Source organism: Gopherus flavomarginatus, chromosome 1, assembly GCF_025201925.1.
Source record: "Gopherus flavomarginatus isolate rGopFla2 chromosome 1, rGopFla2.mat.asm, whole genome shotgun sequence".
In the NCBI taxonomy this organism is placed as follows: Eukaryota; Metazoa; Chordata; order Testudines; family Testudinidae; genus Gopherus; species Gopherus flavomarginatus.
The window spans coordinates 380,088,028-380,113,391 of record NC_066617.1 but is presented as its reverse complement, the minus strand read 5'-3'; the positions used below and the strand labels follow the sequence as shown (position 1 = coordinate 380,113,391).

Here is a 25,364-nt window from a genome sequence, read left to right as displayed (position 1 = left end):
CACAGGGCGGTGGTGGTACCGGATCGGTCGGTCTGTCAAGAGGTGGGGGTGGTATGGCACATTTAATGGGGAGGGTCTGTCTGTCAGGGGTGGTACAGGGTCTGTTGGGGACAGCACAGGGTCGGTCGATCTGTAAGGGGGGTGGTACGGGGTCAGTCTGTCGGGGGTGGCACGGGGTCTCTATGGAAGGGCACGGGGTCGGTCTGGGGGAGGCAGTGGCATGGGGTCTGTGGGTGGGGGATGGCACAGGGTCTCTCGGGGGGGCATGGGGTCAGTCGGGGGGCGGTGGCACGGGGTCTGTGCGTGGGAGGGTGGCATGAGGTCTCTGTGGGGGGGCATGGGGTCCGTCTGTGGGGGGGCAGCAGGGGTCTGTGCGTGGGAGGGTGGCACGGGGTCTCGAGGGTGGCATTGCCCAATATCTAAACAAATACTTTGCCTCAGTCTTTAACGAGGCTAATGAGGAGCTTAGGAATAATGGCAGGATGACAAATGGGAATGAGGATATGGAGGTAGATATTACCACATCCGAGGCAGAAGCCAAACTCGAACATCTTAATGGGACAGAATCAGGGGGCCCAGATAATCTTCATCCTCATGAAATTGCAAGCCCATTAGCAAGAATTTTTAATGAATCAGTAAACTCAGGGGATGTACCGAGCGACTGGAGAATTGCTAACATAGTTCCTATCTTTAAGAAAGGAAAAAAGGTGATGCGGGTAACTACAGGCATGTCAGTTTGACATCTGTAGTATGCAAAGTCTTGGAAAAAATTTTGAAGGAGAAAGTAGTTAAGGACATTGAGGTCAATGGTATTTGGGGTAAAATACAACATGGTTTAACAAAAGGTAGATCGTGCCAAACCAACCTGATCTCCTTCTTTGAGAAGGTAACAGATTTTCTAGACAAAGGAAACGCAGTGGATCTAATTTACCTCGATTTCAGTAAGGCATTTGATACAGTTCCGTATAGGGAATTATTAGCTAAATTGGAAAAGATGGGGATCAATATGAGAATTGAAAGGTGGATAAGGAACTGGTTAAAGGGGAGACAACAACGGGTCGGACTGAAGGGTGAACTGTCAGGCTGGAGGGAGGTTACTAGTGGAGTTCCTCTGGGATCAGTCTTGGGTCCAGTCTTACTTATACTGAGAAGGACCGGGATATCCTACAGGAAGATGTGGATGACCTTAATTCAAACTGGAACAGGTACAGAGAAGGGCTCCTAGGATGATCCGAGGAATGGAAAACCCGTCTTATGAAAGGAGACTCAAAGAGCTTGGCTTGTTTAGCCTAGCCAAAAGAAGGCTGAGGGGAGATGTGATTGCTTTCTATAAATATATCAGAGGGATAAATATTAGGGAATGAGAGGAATTATTTAAGCTTAGCACCAATGTAGACACAAGAACAAATGGGTATAAACTGGACACTAGGAAGTTTAGACTTGAAATTAGACGAAGGTTTCTAACCGTTAGAGGAGTGAAGTTCTAGAACAGCCTTCCAAGGGGAGTAGTGGGGGCAAAAGACATATCTGGCTTCAAGACCAAGCTTGTTAAGTTTATGGAGGGGATGGTATGATGGGATAGCCGAATTTTGACATTTAATTGATCTTTGACTATTACCAGTAAATATGCCCAGGGGTTTGTTACAGGAGTGGGTGGGTGAGATTCTGTGGGCTGCATTGTGCAGGAGGTCAGACTAGACCATCATAATGGTCCCTTCTGACCTTAAAGTCGATGAGTCTGAGTCTCTCTGTCGGGGGGGAGGCTGGCACGGGGTCTCAGGAGGGGGGTTGGCATGGGGACTGTCGGCTCTGTTCCCACTAAGCTGATTGAAGTGCCCGGCAGTGGATTCGGGGGGGCTCTTGTCCTGCCAGCAGCCTGTGTTCAGCTGCCCATCCCCCGCTGCTTTGCAGCCTCTGCTTTGGAGCCCCTGCTGCTCCAGGGACCCCCCTGCTGGTGGTGCGGGGTGGGGGAGTGTTGGTCAGGATGTCCCCCTGCACCCCAGCAGGGGAGAGGGGACCCCCCGAGGGTCTGAAAGCTGGTGAGCGAGTGCCTTTACCTTAGAGACAGCGCCCGGTCTCTCCGAGACTTACCCAGCACACACGATCTCTCTCTCTGTGTCTCTCTCACAGTCTGTGTGTGTCTACATTCGCAGAGTCTGTGTCTCTATATATATACACACACACACACACACACAGAGTCTCTCTACAGACAGACACTGTGTCTACACACACACAGTTTGTGTCTCTCTGCGCGCACACACACAGTCTGTCTCTCTACACACAGTCTTTCACACTCCTCTCCCAACACAAACTTGTGTTATTTTTGTTTGTTGTTACTTCTTGGTAGTTCCTGCAATGCACATATATTCTCTGTAATTTTATTCTTTCAAAGTGTTGTTTTGGTGTTTTGGCTGGTCTCTGCATTTTGTAATTTTTATTTCTCTCTTACACTTAAATTTAATTTTTTGAGTAGTGAGTTTTAAAATGCCCAACCTGTCCTGGCTGGAGTAGTTATCCCTATGGTAACTTTTTAAAAATATATATTGTATCTAGGGTTTTTGTTTCTACTGGTGGCACACATCCACACATACCTCAGTGCACATAACTGCATTTGTTCTGCACATGGATGGAAAAAATTAGAGGGAACCTTGTCTGTCAGGAGGTGGTATGGGGTCTCTGTCTGTTTGGGGGTGATATGGGGGTGATGGTGGTATGGGGTCTCTGGGGGTGGTACGGAGTCTGTCTGTCTGGGGGTGGTATGGGGGTGATGGTGGTACGGGGTCTCTGTCTGTTTGGGGGTGGTACAGGGTCTCTCTCTGTTGTTGGGTGACCAGATGTCTCGATTTTCTAGGGACAGTCCCAATATTTCGGGCTTTTTCTTATATAGGATCCTATTACCCCCCACTCCCAGTCCCGATTTTTCACACTTGCTATCTGGTCAGCCTAGTCTGTTCAGGGTGGTATTGGGTCCGGGCGGAGGAGGACAAGGGGCCGGTACTGGGTCCGGGCGGAGGAGGGCAGGGGGCCGGTACTGGGTCCGGGCGGAGGAGGGCAGAGGGTCCATGGTGGGTCTCTCCAGAAGCCAGCTAGCTGCACCGCGGGGAGTGGCCAGCCTTCAGCTCCCACCAGCATTTGCTGTTCATCCTTTGCTTCTTGTCCTGGCCTTTGGGAGTGGAACCCCCGGCTCCTCATACAGCTGCCTCTGGAGGGGTCAGTGTCTGGGACTGCACCGTAGCCCTGCCTGGCCTCGGGCCCAGCCTCCCTGGAGAGTAGCCTGGGCCTGGAGCGGAGCAGATCTCCGGCTTGGTGTAGGGGCCACTCTGGGCCTGACACACGTTGCCTTGGAGGCTAGTGGGCTGGGAAGCTCCAGCCCTGAGGGGGTGCTGCAAGGGGTGTTTCCTCCCTGCAGGGCTGGGCTTTTGGCCCAGACTCCTATGCTGCTGCGGGTCCCCCACTGCTGCTTGAGTCAGGCTCCTCCTCTGCTGGGAGCAGGCCCTCGGGCTGTCTTCAGAGATCCCTGCCCTGCCTCTCCCCTGGGGACTCCCTAGCTCCCCTGGCCTCACCCCACCTCACCCCCGTCTACTTGCAGATGAAGCGGAAGTCGGAGAACGGCCTGGACAGCAGGGCCCTGTCCCCTGGCAAGAAGCTCTGCAAGGGCTCCGAGTACGGCAGGTGAGTGTTGGGCTGTCCTGGGGCAGGCAGGAAAAGGGGTCACCACTTACCAGCTCCCCCCCTCCCCCCGGTCACTGGCTCACGGCCCCCAGGGCTGCTCGGCTGGGCGAAGGGGAACCGGGTGGGGCAGGGCTGGGATTTGGGGGCCGGTGAGTTGTGTGGGATGGATGCAGTTGGTTCTTGGGATGGGGGAGTCTGGCAAGTGGTGGGGCTGGGAGTTGGCTCTTGGGAATGGGGATGGGGGTCTAGATGACTTCTCTGGTGTTGTTGTGTCTCACCTGTCGGGTCTATCCATGGTTCTGGCCCCAGGACGCTGGGCCCCTGCATTCCCAGCCCCACCACCACCTTTGGGGACCTGCGCAACGCCAAGCCGGGCCAGGGCCGCCGGCGCCGCATCCCCTCAGTTGCCCCGCCCCCAGAGCTGCAGGACTGGCTCCGCACCTTTCAGGTAGGGGACTGGCTCCTCCCCATCAGCACTGCGTGGACCCCATCCACTGGCCCAGTGGTCCCTCCAGTGTCATGCTCTCTCTGGGCACAGACGGAGAGCATGTTGGGGGGGTGATGGAGCCGCGGGGGGGGATCCCTGGGGAGGGGTGGCCGCTGGGGGGATGGATCCCCGGGGAGGGGATCCCCGGGGAGAGGTGGCCGCTGGGGGGATGGATCCCCGGGGAGGGGATCCCCGGGGAGAGGTGGCCGCTGGGGGGACGGAGCCGGGGGGGGGGGATCCCCGGGGAGGAGCGGCCGCTGGGGGGACGGAGCCGCAGGGGGGGATCCTGGAAGGTGGGGGATCAGGTTCAAAACATGAGAGAGATTTTCCAGCCTCAGCTAAAGGAAAACACAGTAACAATGGTCCCAGCTCCCTGCCAAGCTGCCCCCTCAGCCCCCTGCAGAGCCCCCTCCCCACCCCAATGGTCCCTCGGTTACACTGCCTGAGTGCAAGCGAGGCCATTGGCCCCCATTTTCACTTGCCCCCCTTCCCGGGGCCCTCTCAGCCCTGCCTTCCTCCTTCCTAGCTCAGGGGACATGGGGCAGGTTTACCCTTTCCCTGTCCATGGGGCAGGGCGCAGGCCCCCCACTCCGTAGGCACTGGAGAGCTGGCTGAGGCAGGGGTGGGCGGGGGCGACTAAGCAGGGGGCCCAGGGGGGAGGATGTGGCTGGATGAGGCGTTGGGACTGTGGTTGAGGGGGCAGCTTGGCAGGCGGTTGGGGCTGGGGGGAGGGTCTGGGCAGGGGGTTGGGACCCGAGGGGGAAGAGCAGCTGGGTAGGGGGTTGGGACCAGGGGGGAGGGGGTGGCTGGGCTGGGACCTTGGGCGGTGGAAGAGGAGCTGGGCAGGGGCCTGGGATGGTGGGAGGAGGGGACAGCTGGGCAGGGGGCTGGGACCTGGGGCAGGGAGGGAGAGGGTCGGGGCAGGGGGCTGGGATGGTGGGGGGAGGGGCGGCTGGGCAGGGGGCTGGGACCCGGAGGGGAGAGAGGGTCTGGGCAGGGGGCCAGGCCTGGCGGGGCACAGCTGCAGGCGCACAGGCCTGGCCACACTCTCTGTCCCGCCCAGAGGTGGAGCGGCCCGGAGAAGCTGCTGGCGCTGGACGAGCTCATCGACCGCTGCGAGCCCTCCCAGATCAAGTACATGATGCAGGTGATTGAGCCGCAGTTCCAGAGAGACTTCATCTCCCTGCTGCCCAAGGAGGTGAGTGGGGCGAGGGAGGGGCCAGCCTGGGGGCAGAGCAGGGGGGCCATGGGCCCAGTGACGGCCCCTGACCTGCCCCCTGTGTGCAGCTGGCGCTCTACGTCCTGTCCTTCCTGGAGCCCCGGGACCTGCTCCGCGCTGCCCAGACCTGCCGCTACTGGAGGGTCCTGGCTGAGGACAACCTGCTGTGGAGGGAGAAGTGCAGGGAGGAAGGTAGGAACTCCGCCCCCTTCCAGGCCCCGCCTCCCACCAAGCCACTCCCTCTGCCTGCGGGAGGCAAAGTGGGTCTCGGCCCTACAGGCTGCTGGCACCCACTCCTGCAGGAGCCGCCCCCGCCCTGAGGCTCCCAGCCTGGCCCCTCCTGCTGCATGCCCAAGCTCCCTGGTGCCCTGGTCTCCTACCGGAGAGGGCAGCGCAGCCCCTGTGGAGTGCGGCGCCCCTGGGGGAGTCCTGCGCCCCACGTCTCTCTGCCGTCCCGCCACAGGCATCGAGGAGCCCCTGAACCTGCGGAAGCGGCGCCTGCTGAGTCCCGGCTTCATGTACAGCCCCTGGAAATTCGGCTTCATGCGGCAGCACAAAATCGACATGAACTGGCGCAGTGGAGAACTCAGAGCTCCCAAGGTGGGTGGGTGTAAGCCATCCCCTGCTCAGAGCCCCTGCCAGCAAGCCCCCCCCAGTGGGCAGCATGGACCAGGATCTGAGGTGCACAGATCGGGTACAGGGAGCAAAAGCAATTAATGGCCAGGAGCAACAGGAGAGAACAGAAAAAGACAGTTACTCACCTTTGTAACTGTTGTTCTTCGAGATGTGTGGCTCATATCCATTCCAGTTAGGTCGCGTGCACATTCGTCGGAGATTTTTACCCTAGCAACAATCAGTGGGTCGGCTGGGCGCCCGCTGGAGTGGCGCCGCTATGGCGGTGAATATATACCCCTGCTGACCCAACGGCCCTTCAGTTCCTTCTTGCCGGCTGCTCCGACAGGGGAAGGAGGGCGGGTTTGGAATGGATATGAGCAACACATCTCGAAGAACAGTTACAAAGGTGAGTAACCGTCTTTTCTTCTTCGAGTGCTTGCTCACATCCATTCCAGTTAGGTGATTCCCAAGCCTTACCTAGGTGGTGGGGTCGGAGTGAGATGTGGCAGAGTGCAGAACCACTGTGCCAAAGGCTGCATCATTTCTGGACTGTTGGACCAGAGCATAGTGCGAAGCAAAGGTGTGAACCGAAGACCAGGTAGCTGCGCGACATATTTCCTGGATTGGTACATGAGCCAGGAAGGCAGCAGATGAAGCCTGAGCCCTGGTAGAATGTGCGGTGAGGTGGCCCGAGGGAGCATGAGCCAAGTCATAGCACGTGCAGATGCATGCCATCACCCACGAGGAGATCCTCTGGGAGGAGACAGGTAGGCCCTTCATCTGGTCAGCCACTGCAACGAAGAGTTGGGGGGATTTACGGAAGGGCTTCATCCGATCAATATAAAATGCGAACGCCCTACGGACATCTAGGGATTGTAATTGTTGTTCTCGTCGAGATGAATGCGGCTTCGGGAAGAAGACCAAAAGAAAGATGACCTGATTGGTATGGAAGGCCGATACCACTTTAGGGAGAAACGCTGGATGTGGTCGCAACTGTACCTTATCCTTGTGAAAGACAGTATACGGTGGGTCCATCGTGAGCGCTCGAAGCTCGGAGACTCGTCTGGCCGATGTAATGGCTACGAGGAAAACTGTCTTCCAGGACAGGTATAGCAGTGAGCAAGTTGCCAACGGCTCGAATGGTGGAAGCATAAGTCTGTTTAGGACTAGGTTGAGGTCCCAGGTAGGGGCGGGGCGGCGTACTTGGGGGTATAGGTGCTCCAGACCCTTGAGAAACCTAGTAACTATAGGGTGCAAGAACACGGAGCAGCCATTCTCTCCTGGGTGGAATGTGGAGATGGCCGCCAAGTGTACCCTCAAAGAAGGCGCAATCATGATTAGGTGCGCTCTGTCCCTGCAGAGTTTTAGCAGGACCTTGTTTACCAGCGGGAATGGTGGGAAGGCATAAAGCAACCGGTGCTTCCACGACATTAAGAATGTGTCCAAGATCGATCCCGGTGAAAGACCCTGGAAGGAGCAGAACATCTGGTATTTCCTGTTCACACGGGAAGCGAACAGGTCTATGTGAGGAAATCCCCACTTCTGAAAAACCGAATGAATAATGTCCGGCCGTATCGACCATTCGTGACACAGGAAGGATCTGCTCAGTCGATCCGCCAGAGTGTTCTGAACCCCTGGGAGAAAGGACGCTACCAGGTCTATCAAGTGGGCTATGCAGAAGTCCCAGAGTTGGATGGTCTCCTGACAAAGGGGGAAAGATCGAGTCCCTCCCTGTTTGTTTATGTAATGTATGGCCATTGTGTTGTCTGTGAACGCTGAGACACAATGGCCGTGTAAATGTTGCTGAAACGCCTGGCACACCAGGCGGACCGCTCTCAGCTCTCAGACATTTACGTGAAGCGCCAGTTCCTGCGATGACCAGAGGCCTTGAGTACGAAGGCATCCGAGGTGAGCCCCCCAGCTGAGAGATGACGCATCTGTTGTCAGGGACAGTAAGGGTTGTGGGGGGTGGAACGGTAGCCCCGCACACACTAGGGAGGGGGTCAGCCACCAGTCTAGGGAGGCTAGAGTGCTCAGGGGAATGGTAACTATTGTGTCTATTGGGTCTCTGTCCGGACGGTATGCCGAGTTGAGCCAAGTTTGGAGAGGACGGAGGCGGAGCCTGGCGTATTTGGTCACGAATGTGCAGGCAGCCATGTGACCTAGGAGACCGAGACAAGTGCGAGCCGAGGTCATCGGGAAGTTCTGTAGACCTCAGATGATTGTTGTCATTGCCTGGAACTGTGGCTGTGGTAAGTAGGCCTTGGCTGGACCGGAGTCCAGGGTAGCTCCTATGAAGTCTAACCTCTGTGTGGGAACCAGAGTGGATTTTTCCGTATTGATCATCAGGCCTAGATGTGTGAATAGGTCCCTGATAACGCCCACATGTTGTGTGACTTGTGTCTCGGAGGTTCCTCTGATGAGCCAGTCGTCCAGATACGGGAATACATGTGTCCGACGTCGGCAGAGGTGTGCGGCGGCTATGGCCATACACTTTGTAAACACCCTTGGGGCCGTGGAAAGGCCAAAGGGGAGGACCGTAAACTGGAAGTGCTGACAGTTGGCTACGAAGCGAAGATACCTCCTGTGTGGAGGAAAAATGGCGATGTGAAAGTACGCGTCCTTCATATCGAGGGCAGCATACCAATCTCCAGGATCCAAGGACGGGATAATGGTCCCCAAGGAGACCATGCGGAACTTCAACTTCATCATAAACTTGTTGAGTCCTCGCAGGCCTAGGATAGGCCTGAGGCCGCCCTTTGACTTGGGGATCAGGAAATAACGGGAGTAAAACCCCTTGCCCTTTTCATCTTTTGGCACCTCCTCTATTGCTCCCATGGTGAGGAGCTTCCACATCTCTTGCAGGAGGAATTGCTCGTGAGAGGGGTCCCTGAAGAGGGACTGGGTTGGAGGGTGGGAAGGCGGGGTTGAAACAAATTGGAGGTGGTATCCGTGTTTCACCGTGCGTAGGACCCAGAGGTCTGAGGTTATCTGGGACCACGCCGGGAGGAAGTAGGAAAGACGGTTGGAGAAAGGGGGGAATAGATCCTAGCCTGAAACTAGTACGCCGTCCTCGGGCGTACCTTCAAAAGGCGGACTTAGGTCCCGCTGGTGGTTTGGAGGGACCTTGGTTTTGGCCCCCTTGGGGTCCTGAGTGGCGTCTACGCCCACCCCGCCCGCGCTGTCTGCCAAATTCTTGTCTATTTCGAGGCATAAAGTACAGGCGGTGAGTCTGGGGACGGAAAGGCCTGCGTTGGGTCACGGGTATATGCGTGCCTAAAGAACGCATGATGACTCAATTGTCCTTCAGGCTCTGCAGTCTAGGGTCGGTCTTTTCTGAGAAGAGACTTTTACCATCGAAGGGTAAATCTTGGATGGTATACTGCAGCTCCAGTGGGAGGTTGGAAACCTGTAGCCAGGAGATGCGTCTCATGGTGACACCCGAGGCCAGGGTCCTGGCTGCTGAGTCGGCCACATCTAGCGAAGCCTGGAGGGAATTTCTGGCCACCTTTTTCCCTTCCTCCAAGAAGGCAGCAAATTCCTGGTGGGAGTCTTGGGCAACTAGCTCTTTGAACCTACCCACCTCCGCCCAGGTGTTATAATTATAGCAACTCAGCAGAGGTTGCTGATTCGCCACCCGGAGCTGTAGGGCGCCTGCTGAATAAACTTTGCGGCCGAGTAGGTCCATTCGCCTAGCCTCTTTTGACTTCGGGGCTGGCGACTGTTGGCCATGGCGCTCCCTCTCATTGACGGATTGAACAACTAGTGAGCAGGGAGGAGGGTGGACATGCAAATACTCGTACCCCCTAGAGGGTACCATGTATTTACGCTCGACTCCCTTTGTCGCAGGAGGGATGGAGGCTGGGGATTGCCATAAGGTGTCGGCATTGGCTTGGATGGTCCTGATAAAAGGTAGGGCCACTCTGGTGGGGGTATCTGCCGACAGAATGCTCACTACAGGGTCCTCGACCTCCAGGACCTCCTCCACCTGGAGGTTCATGTTGAGTGCTACCCTCCTGAGGAGGTCCTGATGGGCTCTGAGGTCGATTGGAGGAGGGCCCGAGGAGGATGTTCCTGCCACCGCCTCATCCAGAGAGGAAGAAGAGGAAATGCCGGGGACGAGCGGGTCCTGTGTGCCCTCCTGGTCTTGGACCGCCTCCTGCTCCAGTGGTACTGGGGAGACCGATGGGTGAACTAGTGCTTTCTCCGTTCCGGCCAGAGGAGGACGGGTAGCTGTAGCCTCTGGTGCCCGGTGCTCTGATGGAGCCAAGCGGGACGGGACTATTGGAGCACCTTGGGCCTGGTGGTACGCCCAAGACGTCCAAAAGGACCACTGATGTGGGCCTTGGTCCTGGGTCTGGGCCTCTTGAAAAACTCCAGCGGGCACATCTGAATCATGGTCTTGAGCATAGTAGCTGTCCACGTGGGACGACACCGAAGTGTGTCTGGATGGCCATGGAGGCACGGAGAAGCCCTGGGCAAAGGTTCCAGGAGACCTTGTTCTACTGTGTATCGGAAACCGGTGCCGGGAAGCATATCGGTACCGGGAGCAAGATCGGGACCTGCGACCAGAGCGGTGCCAGGAGGTCGACCGAGATCTCGAAGCTCGGCATCGTGATCGGCTACGAGAGACATGGTGCCTGGAGCGGTGCCGAGAGCTGGAACGGTGCCGAGAGTAGCGGGCCGGCGAACGGGATGCCGACTGGTGCCGCGAGTTCGACTGGTACCAAGGAGGGGAACGGTGCCGGAACTGCGAGCGGCGTCAGGAGCAGGAGTGCCATCTGGACCTGGAACGTCTGCGGCACCGCGATTGTGAGCGGTGCCGGTCCACTGTGCCGACAGAGGATGGTCTTATCAAGGCCGGTTTGCCGATTGATTGTATTACCCGCACCGGCGGTGCCGGGGGTGGAGGCAGTGGCGACTCTCAAGGCAATCAGATCCCTCGCCGCTGAGAATGCCTCCAGCGTGGCTGGTATAGTCAGCTCTACTGCGGCCCGTGCCGGGGAGCTAACAGGCGCCGGACTCAACGGCCCTTGTGGGACTGGAATCGACGGTGCAGACGTTGTCAGTGCCACGGCAGGTGTCGGTGCCAGGCGACCCAACTTAGACACGCTCTCTGGCTGCGGTGCGGGCGGCACAGAGGTAGCAGGAGTCTTAGCCTTTCTCGACCTCGGGGAGAGGGAGTGGCGTGGAGCCGACTTTAGTGCCGGCGACGGCCGGTGCCGAGAGGCTTTGACAGTACCGGCGCGGTCCGGTGCCGAGGAGGCACTTCTGCTAGTTGACTGGCCAGCGCTCAGTGCCGAGGGTGGAGGGGTGAGAGCCGCCTCCATGAGGAGCTGTCTAAGTCTGATGTCCCGCTCTTTTTTTGTTCATGGCTTGAAAGCCTTGCAGATGAGGCACTTAGCTGTTAGATGCGATTCTCTCAGGCACTTCAGACAGGAGTCGTCTGGATCTCCTGTTAGCATCGGCTTATGACAGGCCGAGCACGGTTTGAAACCCAGTGAGCCGGGCATGGGCCCCGGCACCGGGTGCGGGGAAGGGGCTAATCCCCGAACCCCTCTAACTATAGTGGACTAACTATGCTATAAACAAATACGCTAATTATAACTATATAAAAAGGATTACAACTATATACATGATAAAGAACAAGAAAACTACGAGTAGCTAGGGAAGTGGAGGTCAGCTAAGCTGTGCTCCACTGTTCCAACGACCAACACGGGTGCTAAGAAGGAACTGAGGGGTGGCTGGGTTGGCAGGGGTATATATCCGGTGCCATAGCGGCGCCACTCCAGGGAGCGCCCTGCCGAGTGTTGCTAGGGTAAAAAAGTCTTCTGACGAACGTGCACGTGGTGCGCGCACACCTAACTGGAATGGATATGAGCAATCACTCAAAGAAGAACCTTGGCCCGTGAGTGGCTGGAGCTGGTGCTGGTTCGTGATGCTCTGTGCCGTCTGTCAGCAGAGCACACTCATTTTTGTCTGGCAGGTGCCAGACGAAGGACCGTGGCGGCGGTCGAGCATCCGCTGAAATTCGATGCTCGACCGCCAGCCAGGACGCAGGTGCATTTAGATGTCCCTGCGGGCGCCATGGCATCCACGGGCACCGTGTTGGGGATCCCTGCAGTGGGGGAAGGACTGGCAGGCAGTGGGGAATCGCCATCCCATGGGCTCAAATATTGCGGTAGCCGTGTTAGTCTGTATGCACACAAACAACAAGGAGTCCGATGGCACCTTAAAGACTAACAGATTTATTTGGGCATAAGCTTTCGTGGGTAAAAAAGCCACTTCTTCAGATGTACCCATGGGGTGTTCCTAGTGCGGTGCTGCTCAGCCCGGTTCAGCGTTTTCATTGTGATCTGGAAGCGTGTGAAATCACTGCCAGTAGGACGTGTGGGTGGCAGAGCTGCAGAGGCGAGCCGGGCAGTCAGAGTGACTGGCTCTCTTGGGAAGCGGCGACCGTTCAAAGGAGTTTTCATGCGGCCCAGGGAGTGCCGGCTGCTCCTACAGCCTGGGGACTGTCCTGGAAAGCAGGACCACTCAGAGTCTAGGGAGCTCCTTGTGCAACGCTGTGCGCAAATGTGGCCCTGGCATGCACACAGCGAACCGTGTGTAGGGCCAGGGAGGGGTTTTCCCCTCTACACGGCACTGATGACACCGACAATGACCACGGCTGCAAGCTGCAGCCAGACAAATTCACTGGAAATAAGGCCCCAGTATCCAACCCTGAGACTAACTGCCACAGCCGTGGCAGATTCCCCGTCTCTTGGTGGCTCGGTGCCAGCCCAGGTCTCTCTGCAGCCAGCTCTGGACACAAGCCGTCGGGGTCAGTGTGGGGGGTGAGACATGAGCTGTCAGGGTCAGTGCGGGGGGGTGACACACAAGCTGTCGGGGTCAGTGTGGGGGGAACCAGGGGAGGTCCATGCGGGGGGAGCCGGGGGGATGAGACACGAGCTGTTAGGGTCAGTGTCGGGGGAGCAGGGGGGTCAGTGCAGGGGGAGCTGGGGGGATGAGACACAAGCTGTCGGGGTCAGTGCGAGGGGGCCAAGAGGGGTGAGACACGAGCTGTCGGGGTCAGTGTGGAGGGAGCCGGGGGGGGGGTCAGTGCGGGGGGGGTTAGACATGAGCTGTTGGGGTCAGTGCGGGGGCAGGGGGCTGGGCGTGAGATGCAAGCTGTCAGGGTCAGTGGGGGCGGGGGCAGGAGGTGAGACACGAGCTGTCGGAGTCAGTGCGGGGGGGCCCAGAGGGGTTAGACACGAGCTGTTGGGGTCAGTGCGGGGTGGGGGGGTTAGACACAAGCTGTCGGGGTCAGTGCGGGGGGGCAGTGGGGGGTTAGACCCAAGCTGTAGGGTCAGTGCGGGAGGCAGGGTTAGACACAAGCTGTCGGGGTTAGTGGGGGGGGTTAGTGGGGGGGTTAGACACGAGCTGTCGGGGTCAGTGAGGGGGGCCGGGGGGCGTGGCAGACACTGCCTCCAGGCCAAGATCATTTCCTTTGGTGGGGGAGGTCCGTCTGGGCCAGCTCCCTCGTTACCTGCTCTTCCCTCCGCAGGTCCTGAAGGGACACGATGACCACGTCATCACCTGCCTGCAGTTCTGTGGCAACCGCATTGTCAGTGGCTCCGACGACAACACGCTGAAGGTCTGGTCGGCCGTCACCGGCGAGGTGAGCCCGGCCTGGCCTCGGGGTGGCTGAGCAGCCCCCCGCTGCTGGTCCGAATGGGGCGTCTGCTCCCTCTGCAGAGGGCTGGGGGTGGCCTCGGGCTGTGGGCTCCCTCTGTGGCTCCCCTGACTCTGTCCTGCTCTCTGCAGTGTGTGCAGACCCTGGTGGGTCACACGGGGGGCGTCTGGTCCTCCCAGATGAGGGACAACATCGTCATCAGCGGCTCCACGGACCGGACGCTGAAGGTGTGGAACGCGGACACGGGCGAGTGTGTGCACACGCTGTACGGACACACGTCCACCGTGCGCTGCATGCACCTGCACGGGACCAGGTAACCCTGGGGTGGGGCCGCAGGGCCGGGGGTGGGCTGGGTGGAGTGACCCAACCCAGGTGGGGCTGCTGGGCCTGGGGGGCAGCAATGGGCATGGCTGGGCTCCTGCTGCCACTCAGCATGCCTGTGCTCCGCAGGGTGGTGAGCGGCTCTCGGGACGCCACGCTGCGCCTCTGGGACATCGAGACAGGGCAGTGTCTGCACGTGCTGATGGGGCACGTGGCCGCCGTGCGCTGCGTCCAGTACGACGGGCACAAAGTGGTGAGCGGGGCCTACGACTACACGGTGAAGGTGTGGGACCCGGAGAGCGAGAGCTGCATCCACACCCTGCAGGGCCACACCAACCGCGTCTACTCCCTGCAGGTGAGACCCTGCCCGGGCCCCGCCCCCTGCCTAGACCCTGCCCCCAGGTGAGACCCTGCCCCTGCCCCCAGGTGAGACCCCGCCCCCTATCCAGGCCCTGCCCTCAGGTGAGACCCTGCCCCCTGCCCAGACTTTGTCCCTAGGTGAGACCCTGCCCAGGTACTGCCCAGGCCCTGCCCCCTGCCCTGGCCTCACCCCTAGGTGAGACCTTGCCCAGGCCCTGCCCCCAGGCGAGCCCCTGCCCCCTGCCCAGACCTTGTCCCTAGGTGGGGCCCTGCCCAGACACTGCCCCTTGCTCAGGCCCTGCTCCCGCTGAGACCCTGCCCCCAGGCGAGAACGCTCCCTGTCACACCAGCAGGGTGTGCTCCCTGCAGGATGCACATGCAGGCTGTGCCACCCCCCCGGGTTGCCTGCTGGAGGGGCAGCACTGGGGGAGGGCCCATGGCTGAGTCTCTCTCTCTCTGGGCAGTTTGACGGGACACACATTGTGAGTGGCTCCCTGGACACGTCGATCCGCGTGTGGGACATGGAGAGTGGTAACTGCCTGCACACGCTGATGGGGCACCAGTCGCTCACCAGTGGCATGGAGCTGCGGGACAACATCCTGGTCTCGGGCAATGCAGATTCTACCGTCAAGATCTGGGACATCAAGACAGGCCAGTGCTTGCAGACGCTGCAGGGTGAGTGGGGCGGGGTGGGGCGGGGGCCAGCAGCCAGCGCATGGGTGACTCTGTGCCTGGCTGGGGCTGGGATGGGGGTAGATACTGCTGGGGTGTGACTCAGACCCAGGCAGCGGGGGTGCAGTTAGGTTCACTGCGTGGGCCCCCCACTAGGCATTAATAGTGCGTTTCCCCCAGGGCCCAGCAAGCACCAGAGCGCCGTCACCTGCCTCCAGTTCAGCTCCAAGTTCGTGGTGACCAGCTCGGATGACGGCACCGTCAAGCTCTGGGATCTCAAGACGGGCGAGTTTGTGCGCAACCTGGTGGCCCTGGAGAGTGGGGGCAGTGGGGGCGTGGTGTGGCGCATTCGCGCCTCCAACACAAAGCTGGTGTGTGCTGTGGGCAGCCGCAACGGCACCGAGGAAACCAAGCTGCTGGTGCTGGACTTCGACGTTGACCTGAAATGAGCCCCAGCCAAGTCGGGATGGGATGGAGGATTCCGCAGGCCGGGCACAGCAGCTGGGCTCTGCAGGGCAGGCCCCGGAGCAGGCCTCAGTCCCTCTGCAGGGCTGTAAATACTGTCTCCAGCCTGCCTCCGCCTTATTTATATGTGCAAGAGCCCTCGGGTTGGGACTGGCAGGGAGGGCCCTGCACAGCCAGGGGCCTGGACAGAGGGAACGCAGCATGTTTTGTACACACTAATATATCAATTTATTTCTGTACCTGGGGCTGTGCGTGGGAAGCTGCACGAACTCCGCTCCTTGAGTATCTTCCAGGGGGGTGACCTCTCCCCCAAGGGGCCCATGGGGGGCCGGCTGCAGCTGCACCCTGTTCCCTGGCAGTCCCAGAGCCATGCTGCGTGCTTCCTGCAGGTGACCCGAGCCCTCATGGGGCTGCGCAGAGTGTGGGGGCCCCTTGGTGCCAGCGCAATGGCCTGTGGCTGCTGGTCCCACACACCAGCGCTCTCCTCTCCTTATTCCAGGCCAGGCAGCGTGCTGACAATGTGCACTCGGCGGTGGGCACATAGGGCAGGGGGCATCTTGCAGGGCAGTGCCAGGTGCATCAGAGCCCGCTGGCTACTCAAGCACACAGGCTGCTGGGGCAGGCCCAGGTAGATGGGGCAGCTGTACTGTGGCAGGGAGGCGTTGGGCCTGTGAGGATGCCAGGCCTCCCGCACGGCCTGCACCCAGACTGGGGGCAGCAGGCAGGGCTGGGCCGAGAGCGTCTCCTGGAGCAGGGCTGAGCGTGTGTCCCACAGGGCATTGCGCAGCTCCAGGCCGGTCAGGTAGAGCCCGCTCTCGGGCGGGGAGCTGGGCGGTAGCAGGCCGGACAGCACCTGGAAGAGCAGCGTTGGATCAGGGGGGCTGGTACTGGCACTGGCACTGGCACTGGGCAGGGACCCAAGGGGTTTTCTCAGGAGCAGCAAGCTGCCCTGTGCGCCTGAGGGGCGGCATTACCTGTTGGTCCAGGTGGTAGTGGTCCAGGTCCTGCTTCTCGGCCCGGGCTGCTTCTTGGAGCAGTGCCAGCAGGAGGCGCCGTGGGTACTGGAAGGCAGAGAGGTGATAGAGCGGCACAGGCTGCCCAGCCACCGCCCCCAGGTACCTGCACAGCAGGTGGCAGCGACACTTGAGTGTCTGCAGCCAGCTGCATGGGTCCTGGGGGCCCGTGGGTGCGTAGGGCAGCCAGGGGCGGGGGAGGCGTCCCCGCTCCAGTGCCCGCAGGATGGTGGCGCAGCGCGGGGACTGGCAGGGCTGCCCCTTCAGCTGCTCCTGGGTGCAGCGCAGGTCCTGGCCCACCTGCTGCAGCAGGGCCAGGAAGCTGCCACACTCCTCCAGCAGGAAGCGAAGCAGGGGCCGGGGCTTTGGCCGTGCGCGCCCCCGTGGGAGGCGCCCTCTGGCCCCCACCTCCCAGCCTCGCTGCTGCAGCGCATCCTGCAGCGCCTGCACCATCTCCAGTCCCTGCTGCACCAGCTGCCCCAGGACCTCCTGCTGAGTGCCTGGCTGGGGGGGAGACTGCCAGAGGTCCTGGGACCGCAGCAGGTCTGCGAGCAGGCTCTGGCTCTGGCTCTCCAGCAGCTGCTGCTGGAGGCCCTCGGACAGCCCACAGGAGGCCTGGGTCTGCTGGGCCCGGGAGCTGCTGCATGCGAGCCCGGGTGTCTGCGATCACGTCCTCCTCCGCCAGAGCTGGGGGCAGAAAGCTACAGTCAGTCACAGCCCAGGGCCTGTGTCCCTGCAGCACCATCAAGGGCTCCTTGCAGCCCGGGGGTCAGACTGGCAGCAGGGGCACTTCCTTACCCGGGTCGGAGTCTCTGACGAGGGCGGTGAGGAGAGTCTTCACCCCCTGGGGGGGCAGCAGGTGCGAGGCGCTGCATAAGCACTGCTGGCTCAAACTCTGCACAGCCCCTGCGTCCCCAGCATCCAGGATGTAGCCACCGTAGAGAATCGACCCTGAAACAGCAAGGAACTGTCACGGGCCTGACCCGCAGGCTGGGGTCCAGCTGGCCTGAGCTCTGGGCCACTGCAGCCTGAGCCTCCAGCCAGTGGCTGGGCTAGGGCAGGGGTGGGTGCAGCTTCTGCCCCAGGTGTTTCTGGGAGGCAGGATGAGATCTGGCCACCTCCCTACCTGCCAGCTCCTGCATGGCCTCCTCAGGGTTGGCCACCACCTCTTCCAGCCGTTTCTGCAGCCTGAGGCCCATGAAGAGCTCCGCCTCGCTCCTAGGGGAAGAGCAGCGGGCGCTGAGCCCCTGGGGCAGGGAGGGAAATGCAGGCACCAGGAGACGGGGCGGGGTCGGCCTGGCCTCACTCACCAGGGGTAGAGCCGGGCCTGGGCCAGGTGGCCGTAGTGCTGGCGGTGCAGCAGCACAGCGTGCAGCACCAGCAGGGCCAGCCCTCGCTCCGGGGCAGCGTCCCACGCCGGCTGGCCCAGCAGCTGGCTGTAGCTGCGCAGCAGGATGCTCTTCAGCTCCTGGGGCGTCTCACAGAACAGCTTCACGGCATGACGGTGCACAGCGCCTGCAGGGACAGATGGGGCTGACTCACTGCTGCCTCCAGCCTGGGTCACGGGCACGCAGCCCCCCCATGACGCCCCTTAGGGGCTAATGGCTGTGCCCTGCTGCCCAGAGCGCACACCCAGCACTCCCCACGCCCACAGCCTGTGGGGCAGGCACAGGTGGCTTGGACTTAGCCTCACCCCCCCAGCCCTCTCCACCTTGTGGGGAAGGGGCCCCATGTGCCAGGGGAGGCACGGCCCAGGTCTGGCAGACGCAGTATGGTACCAACACACCTGGCACAGGCCCTGTGGCACCAGCTGCAGCGATGAGCCAAAGGCGGAACTTGGGGTGGATCTCATCCCCTTTCACATCTGCCAGCTGTGGCACGGGGGCCTTCCCCCCCCCTGCAGTAAGAGACCAAGGCACAGAAATCCTCATCCCCTTTCACATCTGGCAGCTGTGGCACGGGGGCCTTCCCCCCCCCCACCCCACAGTAAGAGACCAAGGCACAGAAATCCTCATCCCCTTTCACATCTGCCAGCTGTGGCACGGGGGCCTTCCCCCCCCCCACCCCACAGTAAGAGACCAAGGCACAGAAATCCTCATCCCCTTTCACATCTGCCAGCTGTGGCACGGGGGCCTTCTCCCCCCCCACCCCGCAGTAAGAGACCAAGGCACAGAAATCCTCATCCCCTTTCACATCTGCCAGCTGTGGCACGGGGGCCTTCTCCCCCCCCCCCCCCGCAGTAAGAGACCAAGGCACAGAAATCCTCATCCCCTTTCACATCTGCCAGCTGTGGCATCGGGGCCTCCCCCCCCCCCCCGCCCCGCAGTAAGAGACCAAGGCACAGAAATCCTCATCCCCTTTCACATCTGCCAGCTGTGGCATCGGGGCCTCCCCCCCCCCCCCCGCCCCGCAGTAAGAGACCAAGGCACAGAAATCCTCATCCCCTTTCACATCTGCCAGCTGTGGCATCGGGGCCTCCCCCCCCCCCCGCCCCGCAGTAAGAGACCAAGGCACAGAAATCCTCATCCCCTTTCACATCTGCCAGCTGCGGCATGGGGGCCTCCCCCCCCCCCGCCCCGCAGTAAGAGACCAAGGCACAGAAATCCTCACACAGCAGGTGAGCGGTGGGCAGGGCACGGGGGAGAGTCTGGGAGGCAGCTGGAGGGAGCTGTGGGGGTGGGAGGGGGCAGATCTGGGAGGGAGCTGTGGGGGGCAGGCCTGGGAGGTGACTGGAGGGAGCTGGGGGGGCAGCCACGAGATAAAGGAATGGGGGGTGCAGGCCTGTGAGGTGGCTGGAGGGAGCTGTAGGCCCAGGAGGCGGCTGGTGGGAGCTGTGGGAGGGGGGGGCAGCCGTGAGGGGCTGGGATGGGGGGGGTGCAGCCCTGGGAGGTGACTGGCGGGAGCTGTGTGGGCAGGGGGGGGGCAACCGTCGGGCTGGGATTGGGGGGTGCAGGCCCAGGAGGCAGCTGCGGGGGGGGCAGCCATGAGGTGCAGGGATGGGGAGTGCAGGCCTGGGAGGTGGCTGGCGGGAGCTGTGGGGGGGGGGCAGCCATGAGGGGCTGGGATGCGGGGGGTGCAGCCCTGGGAGGCGGCTGGCGGGAGCTGTGGGGGGGAGCAGGCCTGGGAGGCGGCTGGCGGGAGCTGTGGAGGGGGGCAGCCATGAGGTCCAGGGATGGGGGGTGCAGCCCTGGGAGGCGGCTGGCTGGAGCTGTGGGGGGGGGGCAGGCCTGGGAGGTAGCTGGCAGGCAGGCGACTCCCCGGAGCAGCTGGGCGCGGGGGGGAGGCCGTGGTGGGACACCATTTGGGGTTGCATTGGGGGGGCGAGGGTCCTTCACCTTCGGGGGGGCTCTGGAGCTTGCTAAGCTGCGCAAGCACCTCTGGGTGCCACCGCTCCTGGAGATGGCAGTTGCCGAGCACCAGCCAGTGGCCCTGCTTGGGGCAGGTGCTGAGGGCTTCGCCCACGAGGCGCATGCAGCCCGGGGAGCCCAAGGAGACGACGACGACGCCCCCCTGCAGAAGAAGCGGGTTTCACCGGCCTGGCCTCAGGGCCCTTCCCCTGGCTCCCCACAGGGCAGCACCGCTGGCCAGGCCCTGTGGGGTGTCAGGCCTGCTTGGGTCAGTCACCCAGCAAGGCCAAGCCCAGCACCTGTAGCTGTTCTGTGCCTGCCAGCCCCCGACCTTGCTGCCCCCCGGACCACGCCGGCACAGGCACCACCCTCCCCCCACGGTGCCCCATCCGGCAGGGGCTGGCCTTACGCAGTGCCGTTGCTTGGCCATCTGCCGGATCCAGTGCAGCGGGTGTGTGGCCATGCCGGGCGAGCCCCAGGGCGGGGTGAGGAAGAGCAGGGGCTGGCGGGCTTGGCTGCAGGTATAGATGGTGGCGGCGCTGTAGCTGGTGTCCTCGGCGATAGGGCGGCCGAGCAGGCAGGTGCAGAGGTCATGGAGGATGCTGCACAGCTTCTCGGGGCGGAAGATACGCCACAGCACGGCGCGCTGGAAGAGACTGAGGTGGGCGTGGCTGGGGCTCAGGGCAGGGCCCACCACCGTGGCGGGCAGGCGAAAGTACTCCTGCCACTGGGCAGCCTGCTCGGCCAGGGAGGCCCGCAGGCCCTGGAAGCCAGGCAGGCACTCCAGCAGCCCGCACTCGTGCCAGGCTGCCGCGCGCACCCAGCCCGGCCTTGCCACCTGGGCCGGTTGCAGCACCTGCTCCGCTGCAGGCCCCTGCAGCCCCTGGCAGAAGGCCAGCCAGTCCAGCGGGCTGAGCTGGCCGGCCAGGCGGAGGGGCACCAGGGCCCCCAGGAAACTGAGAAGCAGATTGTGCGGCTCCTGCAGGCGGGGCTGAGCGTGGGCCAGCAGCTGGCGGGATAGGCCCTTGCTGAGCTCCAGCAGCCGGGCCGCCAGCGCCTCCTGCTTGCTGGCATCGGTGCGCTTGGTGGCGAGCAGGGCCCTGCGGGCGACGGCCAGGCAGCTCGCCGTGGAGCACTGGTACTGGGGGTGCAGCCGGCACACCTGCTGCAGGGCCTGGTGCAGCGCCGCCCCCAGGCGCGCCACCTGCCGGTACTGGACCTGCACGGCCAGGTGGTGCTGGCGCAGGGAGAGCAGGTGCTGGTGTCTGGCGCTCAGGCCCTCAAGCTGGGCTTGCAGCAGCTGCAGAAGGGGCAGGAACTCCTCCTCCACCTCCAGCAGGGGACCCGACGGCTGCAAAATCAGCTCCAGCAACTCCTCCTGCACGGGGCGGGGGCAGGGTCGGGGGGTCACAGTGAGTTGGGGGGCTCAGGTGTCATGGAGCGTAGTGGGGGGTAAGGTGTCATTGGGGGTTAAGGTGTCAAGGGGGGGCACAGTGGAGGGGCTCAGGTATCACGGGGGGGGCAGGCCGAGTGTCAGCCAGGGAGTGATGCCTGTGTGGCTAAGAACAAGCTGAGACTCCTGGCTCCTCCTCCCGCAGGGGAGGGGTGGGCTGGGGCAGGGGCAAGTGGGGCAGGAGCAGGTGGCACGGGTGCTGGGGCAGGTGGTGCGGGGGCCGGGGCAGGTGGCGCGGGGGCTGGAGCAGGTGGGGCAGGGGCAGGGGCAGGTGGGGTTGAGGCTGTCCCACGCTGCCCCAGCACATGCCAGGCAGGCCTGGCGGAGAGGAGGGTGAGGCGTGAGCTGGTCCCAGGAGAGAGCCGTTCTCCATGCTGGGGCAGGTGGCGCGGGGGCTGGGGCAGGTGGTGCGTGGGCTGGGGCAGGTGGCGCGGGGGCTGGGGCAGGTGGGGCAGGGGCAGGTGGGCTGAGGCTGTCCCACGCTGTCCCAGCACATGGCAGGTAGGCCTGGCGGAGAGGAGGGTGAGGCGTGAGCTGGTCCCAGGAGAGAGCCGTTCTCCATGCTGGGGCAAGTGGCGCGGGGGCTGGGGCAGGTGGTGCGCGGGCTGGGGCAGGTGGCGCGGGGGCTGGGGCAGGTGGGGCAGGGGCAGGTGGGCTGAGGCTGTCCCACGCTGTCCCAGCACACGCCAGGCAGGCCTGGCGGAGAGGAGGGTGAGGCGTGAGCCGGTCCCAGGAGGGAGCCATTCTCCATGCTGGGGCAGGTGGCGCGGGGGCTGGGGCAGGTGGGGCAGGGGCAGGGGCAGGTGGGGCTGAGGTTATCCCACGCTGCCCCAGCACACGCCAGGCAGGCCTGGGGGAGAGGAGGGTGAGGCGTGAGCCGGTCCCAGGAGAGAGCCGTTCTCCGTGCTGGGGCAGTGGCGCCGTCTCACCTCCGTGTCCTCCAGCTTGTCCTCCAGCTGCAGGATGCTCAGCTGCAGCATGCGCCAATGGGTCTGGGCCTCCCGCCTCTCGGCCTGCAGCACCTCCTCCAGCAGCAGATCCTCCAGCGCTGACTGGCTGAGGCTCAAGTCAATCACAATCAGGCCCTTCAGGAGCGCGTGGTCCATCTCTGCAGAGAAACAAGGCCAGGGCAGGCAGTGAGGGCCCAGGGGGCCTGGGACAGTGGGACAGAGGCTCAAGGAGCAGCCCCACACCTCTCACTGATGGCCCAGGGGGCTGCTGTGGGCTGAGCCGGCGTGTCACAGCTGAGGAATGCTGGGTCTTGGGGGACGAGGCAGAGAAGGGACAGGGCCCTGTGGTGAGGGGGGCCTAAGGCCCCCCCAATCGCCCCACTGGGAAGAGGCTGGCACTGCTAGCAGGGGCATCAGCTCCCCCACCATGCCTGTCCGAGGCTACTATGCCCATGTTAAGAAGTGGGGGGCCCTGGCCCCCTGTTCTGGCACCCCTGAGCCTCTGGGGCATGGAGGGCCCAACTGGCTCTTTGTACCCAGGGCCCCATAAATCTTAATCCGTCTCTGCTGAGGAACAGCCTGAGGGAGCCAGGACTCAGAGAGACGCCAGCCATGCGCACCCGAACGTTTGTCCCATAGCGACATCCGGGGGGCAGTACTGCCAGCCCAGGGTCCGACCCCGTCCGAGCCTTCCCACCAGATGCCAATATTACAGTGAGCCTGACGCAGAGGGGACAGAGGTGGGGGCATGGCTGCACATGTGCATTGGACTCTGAGTACCTCCCAAGCAGTGTCAGCTGGAGGTGGGTCTGGGAGCCCCCCCTAAACAAGGCCTGCAAGCCTCCTCGCCCAGACCCAGCCCTGCCCTGGAGGCCAGGGAGAGAGACAGCCAGGGTGACCATATGACACGGAGCCCAAGTAGCAGCCCTGTGAATGTGTCTGATGGAATCGGATCCCAGAGCCGCCCAGAGCGGGGGGGCAAGTGGGGCAATTTGCCCAGGGCCACACAGGAGCCCCGCAAGCCCTGGCCCAGCGATGCTCCGAGTCTTCATCGGCATTTTGGCGGCAGGGGACCCTTCAGTGCTGCCAAAGACATGGAGTGACTGAAGGGCCCCCCGCTGCTAAAATGCTGCTGAAGACCTGGGCCACCGCCCCGTGAATTCAAGCACCACAGCTCCCCTACTTTGCCCCAGGCCCCCTGAATCCTCTGGGTGGCCCTGCCGGACCCAGGAAAGCTGCTGCTGCTGCATGTGCCCGTGAAGAACATGGGATGATGCTGAGAGAGCGTATTAGCAACGGGGGCGAATGCCTGAAGAAATTCCAAGGACATCACAGCATTTCCTTTCATTCTTTGAGCCAAGGCACTAGCTGTGGTGATAACTGAAACGCTAACGCCCTGCTCATTGAGAGTTTGCAGCTTTCCCACAGCCGTGCCGGGGGAGGCTTGGGAAGAAAGGTGGCAGACAGATCTTTGTAGAAAACTACGGGGAGGGTTGGTCAGACAGGCCTGGGGCGCTGCTGCTCACCTCGCAGAAGTGATAGCTATTAAAACGCTAGCTGCACTGAGAGATGAACCAACGAGCAGGTGGCCAGGGGGCAAAAGGAGGTTCTGGGGATGGATCTTCAATAGGAGGGAAAAGTCTGTCCAGACCTTTCAGAAACCGGGATGGCCCCACAGCCCTGCCCTCTGTAGGGAGCTGAAATGCTGAGAGAGCAGCCAGGTGAACTCTCAGTGAACTCATGCATAGGAGCCTGTGAAGAGAGATTCCTTTGCTGGGACCATGGACAAAGCCTCTTCCACGTCATGAGGCAAGCAGGCCTGGTAGAGGACACATTGAATCACAGCAGAGCAGGCAGATATTGATGATCTAACCCTTGAGCAGCGAGGAGAGGGCTGGTCTGTGGAGTTTGGCCATAGTCCTGCAATAAAAACGGCACAATCTTGTGTGAGTTTGGCAGCCATTCTGGGCACCATAGGGGTGGGCGGACGCATAAAGAAGTTTGATCTCCAAAGACAACAGGAAGGCATTTGTCCCCAAACCTAGTGTGAGACCTCCCTTCAGAGAAGACTGAGGCCACTTTTTGTTCTGTTGGCTGGCAAAGCCGTCCAGCTCTGGCACCCCTGAAAACCTGAAAAAAGAGCTTCACTCCCTCATAGCTGAGGGACCGTTTCTGATCTCTGCTGAACGACCTGCTGAGGCAGTCTGCCAGGGTGTGCAGAGGCCCTCAAAGGGGGATTCTGTTCTTGATGCAGCGATTCCAGAGGGCCAACACCTCTTGGTGTGAGGGATCTGCCCTGGCCCCTCCCTGCCTGGGAGATAAAACATCACCACAATGTTGTCTGCAAGCATTTGTATGGAGCAACATGCACAGTGAGGGCGATCCCTTGAGTGGTGAGACAGCCTGAAGTGCCCTGCCAGCAGGGGCAGGTCCTGAGCCAGTGGTTCCGAAAGGTGCACACGATACGCATCTGTGACTCGTGCCAGAAAAAGCAGAATTGATGCAAACAGGAGTGCTGTGCGCACATTGGCAGGACTCATCCACCTGTTCAGGGAGGACAGAAGGGCCACACGTGCGTGCCAGCATGTCCATGGACATCAGTCACAGCTGCCTGACTTGGGATGTCTGGCATGGGGAGTTACAGATGTGCAAACTGCCGTGAATCCTGTGGAGAGAAAGTGGTATCTCTGCAGGGGCAGCGGGTGAGACTACTTCCTCGTCACAGCGCTGCTCTAGCCCCCAAAAGACTTCAGGGCTGCCCTGAAAGGGCTAGGAGTTTGCAGAGCTGGATCTGGACCTTCCAAAGGCAGATCCTCTGTTATTCGTTGCACTTCAGCCAGGATGCCCCAAGCTTGCAGCAATGCAGCATGATGCAGAATAAAGGCCATGGCCATCACCTGAGGTGCTGAGTCCACCTCATCCAAAGAAGCATGCAGAGAGGAGCAGGCAGGCAGACAGCTCTCATGTCCTGCAAGTTCTTAGGGTGTAGGAGACAAGTCTCTGATCAGAAAGTTGAGGAAACAACTAGGAAGGCGTCCATTTTGGATCTGGTTTTGACCAAGAGGGATGAATTAGTTGCAAAGCGAAGGTGGTTGGGAACTTGGGAGGAGGTGAT

The 25,364-nt window shown here is 61.5% G+C and overlaps 2 protein-coding genes across 4 annotated transcripts in view; one reads left to right on the top strand and one right to left on the bottom strand.

Annotated features, from left to right (window-relative positions):
• The window catches only part of LOC127034980 (F-box/WD repeat-containing protein 7-like), a 58,747-nt gene extending 43,022 nt beyond the window's left edge, over positions 1–15,725 (top strand). For all 3 annotated transcript variants that reach the window (XM_050924390.1, XM_050924399.1, XM_050924410.1), the window contains 10 exons: positions 3,590–3,672; positions 3,982–4,120; positions 5,223–5,357; positions 5,447–5,570; positions 5,842–5,978; positions 13,540–13,653; positions 13,800–13,981; positions 14,119–14,344; positions 14,814–15,024; positions 15,202–15,725. In XM_050924390.1, coding sequence (XP_050780347.1) covers positions 3,590–3,672; positions 3,982–4,120; positions 5,223–5,357; positions 5,447–5,570; positions 5,842–5,978; positions 13,540–13,653; positions 13,800–13,981; positions 14,119–14,344; positions 14,814–15,024; positions 15,202–15,470 — 1,620 coding nt within the window. In that variant the 3' untranslated portion in view covers positions 15,471–15,725. The remainder of the gene's footprint in view (positions 1–3,589; positions 3,673–3,981; positions 4,121–5,222; positions 5,358–5,446; positions 5,571–5,841; positions 5,979–13,539; positions 13,654–13,799; positions 13,982–14,118; positions 14,345–14,813; positions 15,025–15,201) is intronic.
• DNHD1 (dynein heavy chain domain 1) overlaps positions 15,719–25,364 on the bottom strand; it is a 214,348-nt gene continuing 204,702 nt past the window's right edge. The window contains 10 exon segments of the mRNA XM_050924629.1: positions 15,719–16,339; positions 16,461–17,114; positions 17,116–17,186; positions 17,298–17,450; positions 17,626–17,717; positions 17,810–18,014; positions 18,286–18,396; positions 19,835–20,009; positions 20,256–20,492; positions 22,229–22,407. Coding sequence (XP_050780586.1) covers positions 15,977–16,339; positions 16,461–17,114; positions 17,116–17,186; positions 17,298–17,450; positions 17,626–17,717; positions 17,810–18,014; positions 18,286–18,396; positions 19,835–20,009; positions 20,256–20,492; positions 22,229–22,407 — 2,240 coding nt within the window. The 3' untranslated portion in view covers positions 15,719–15,976.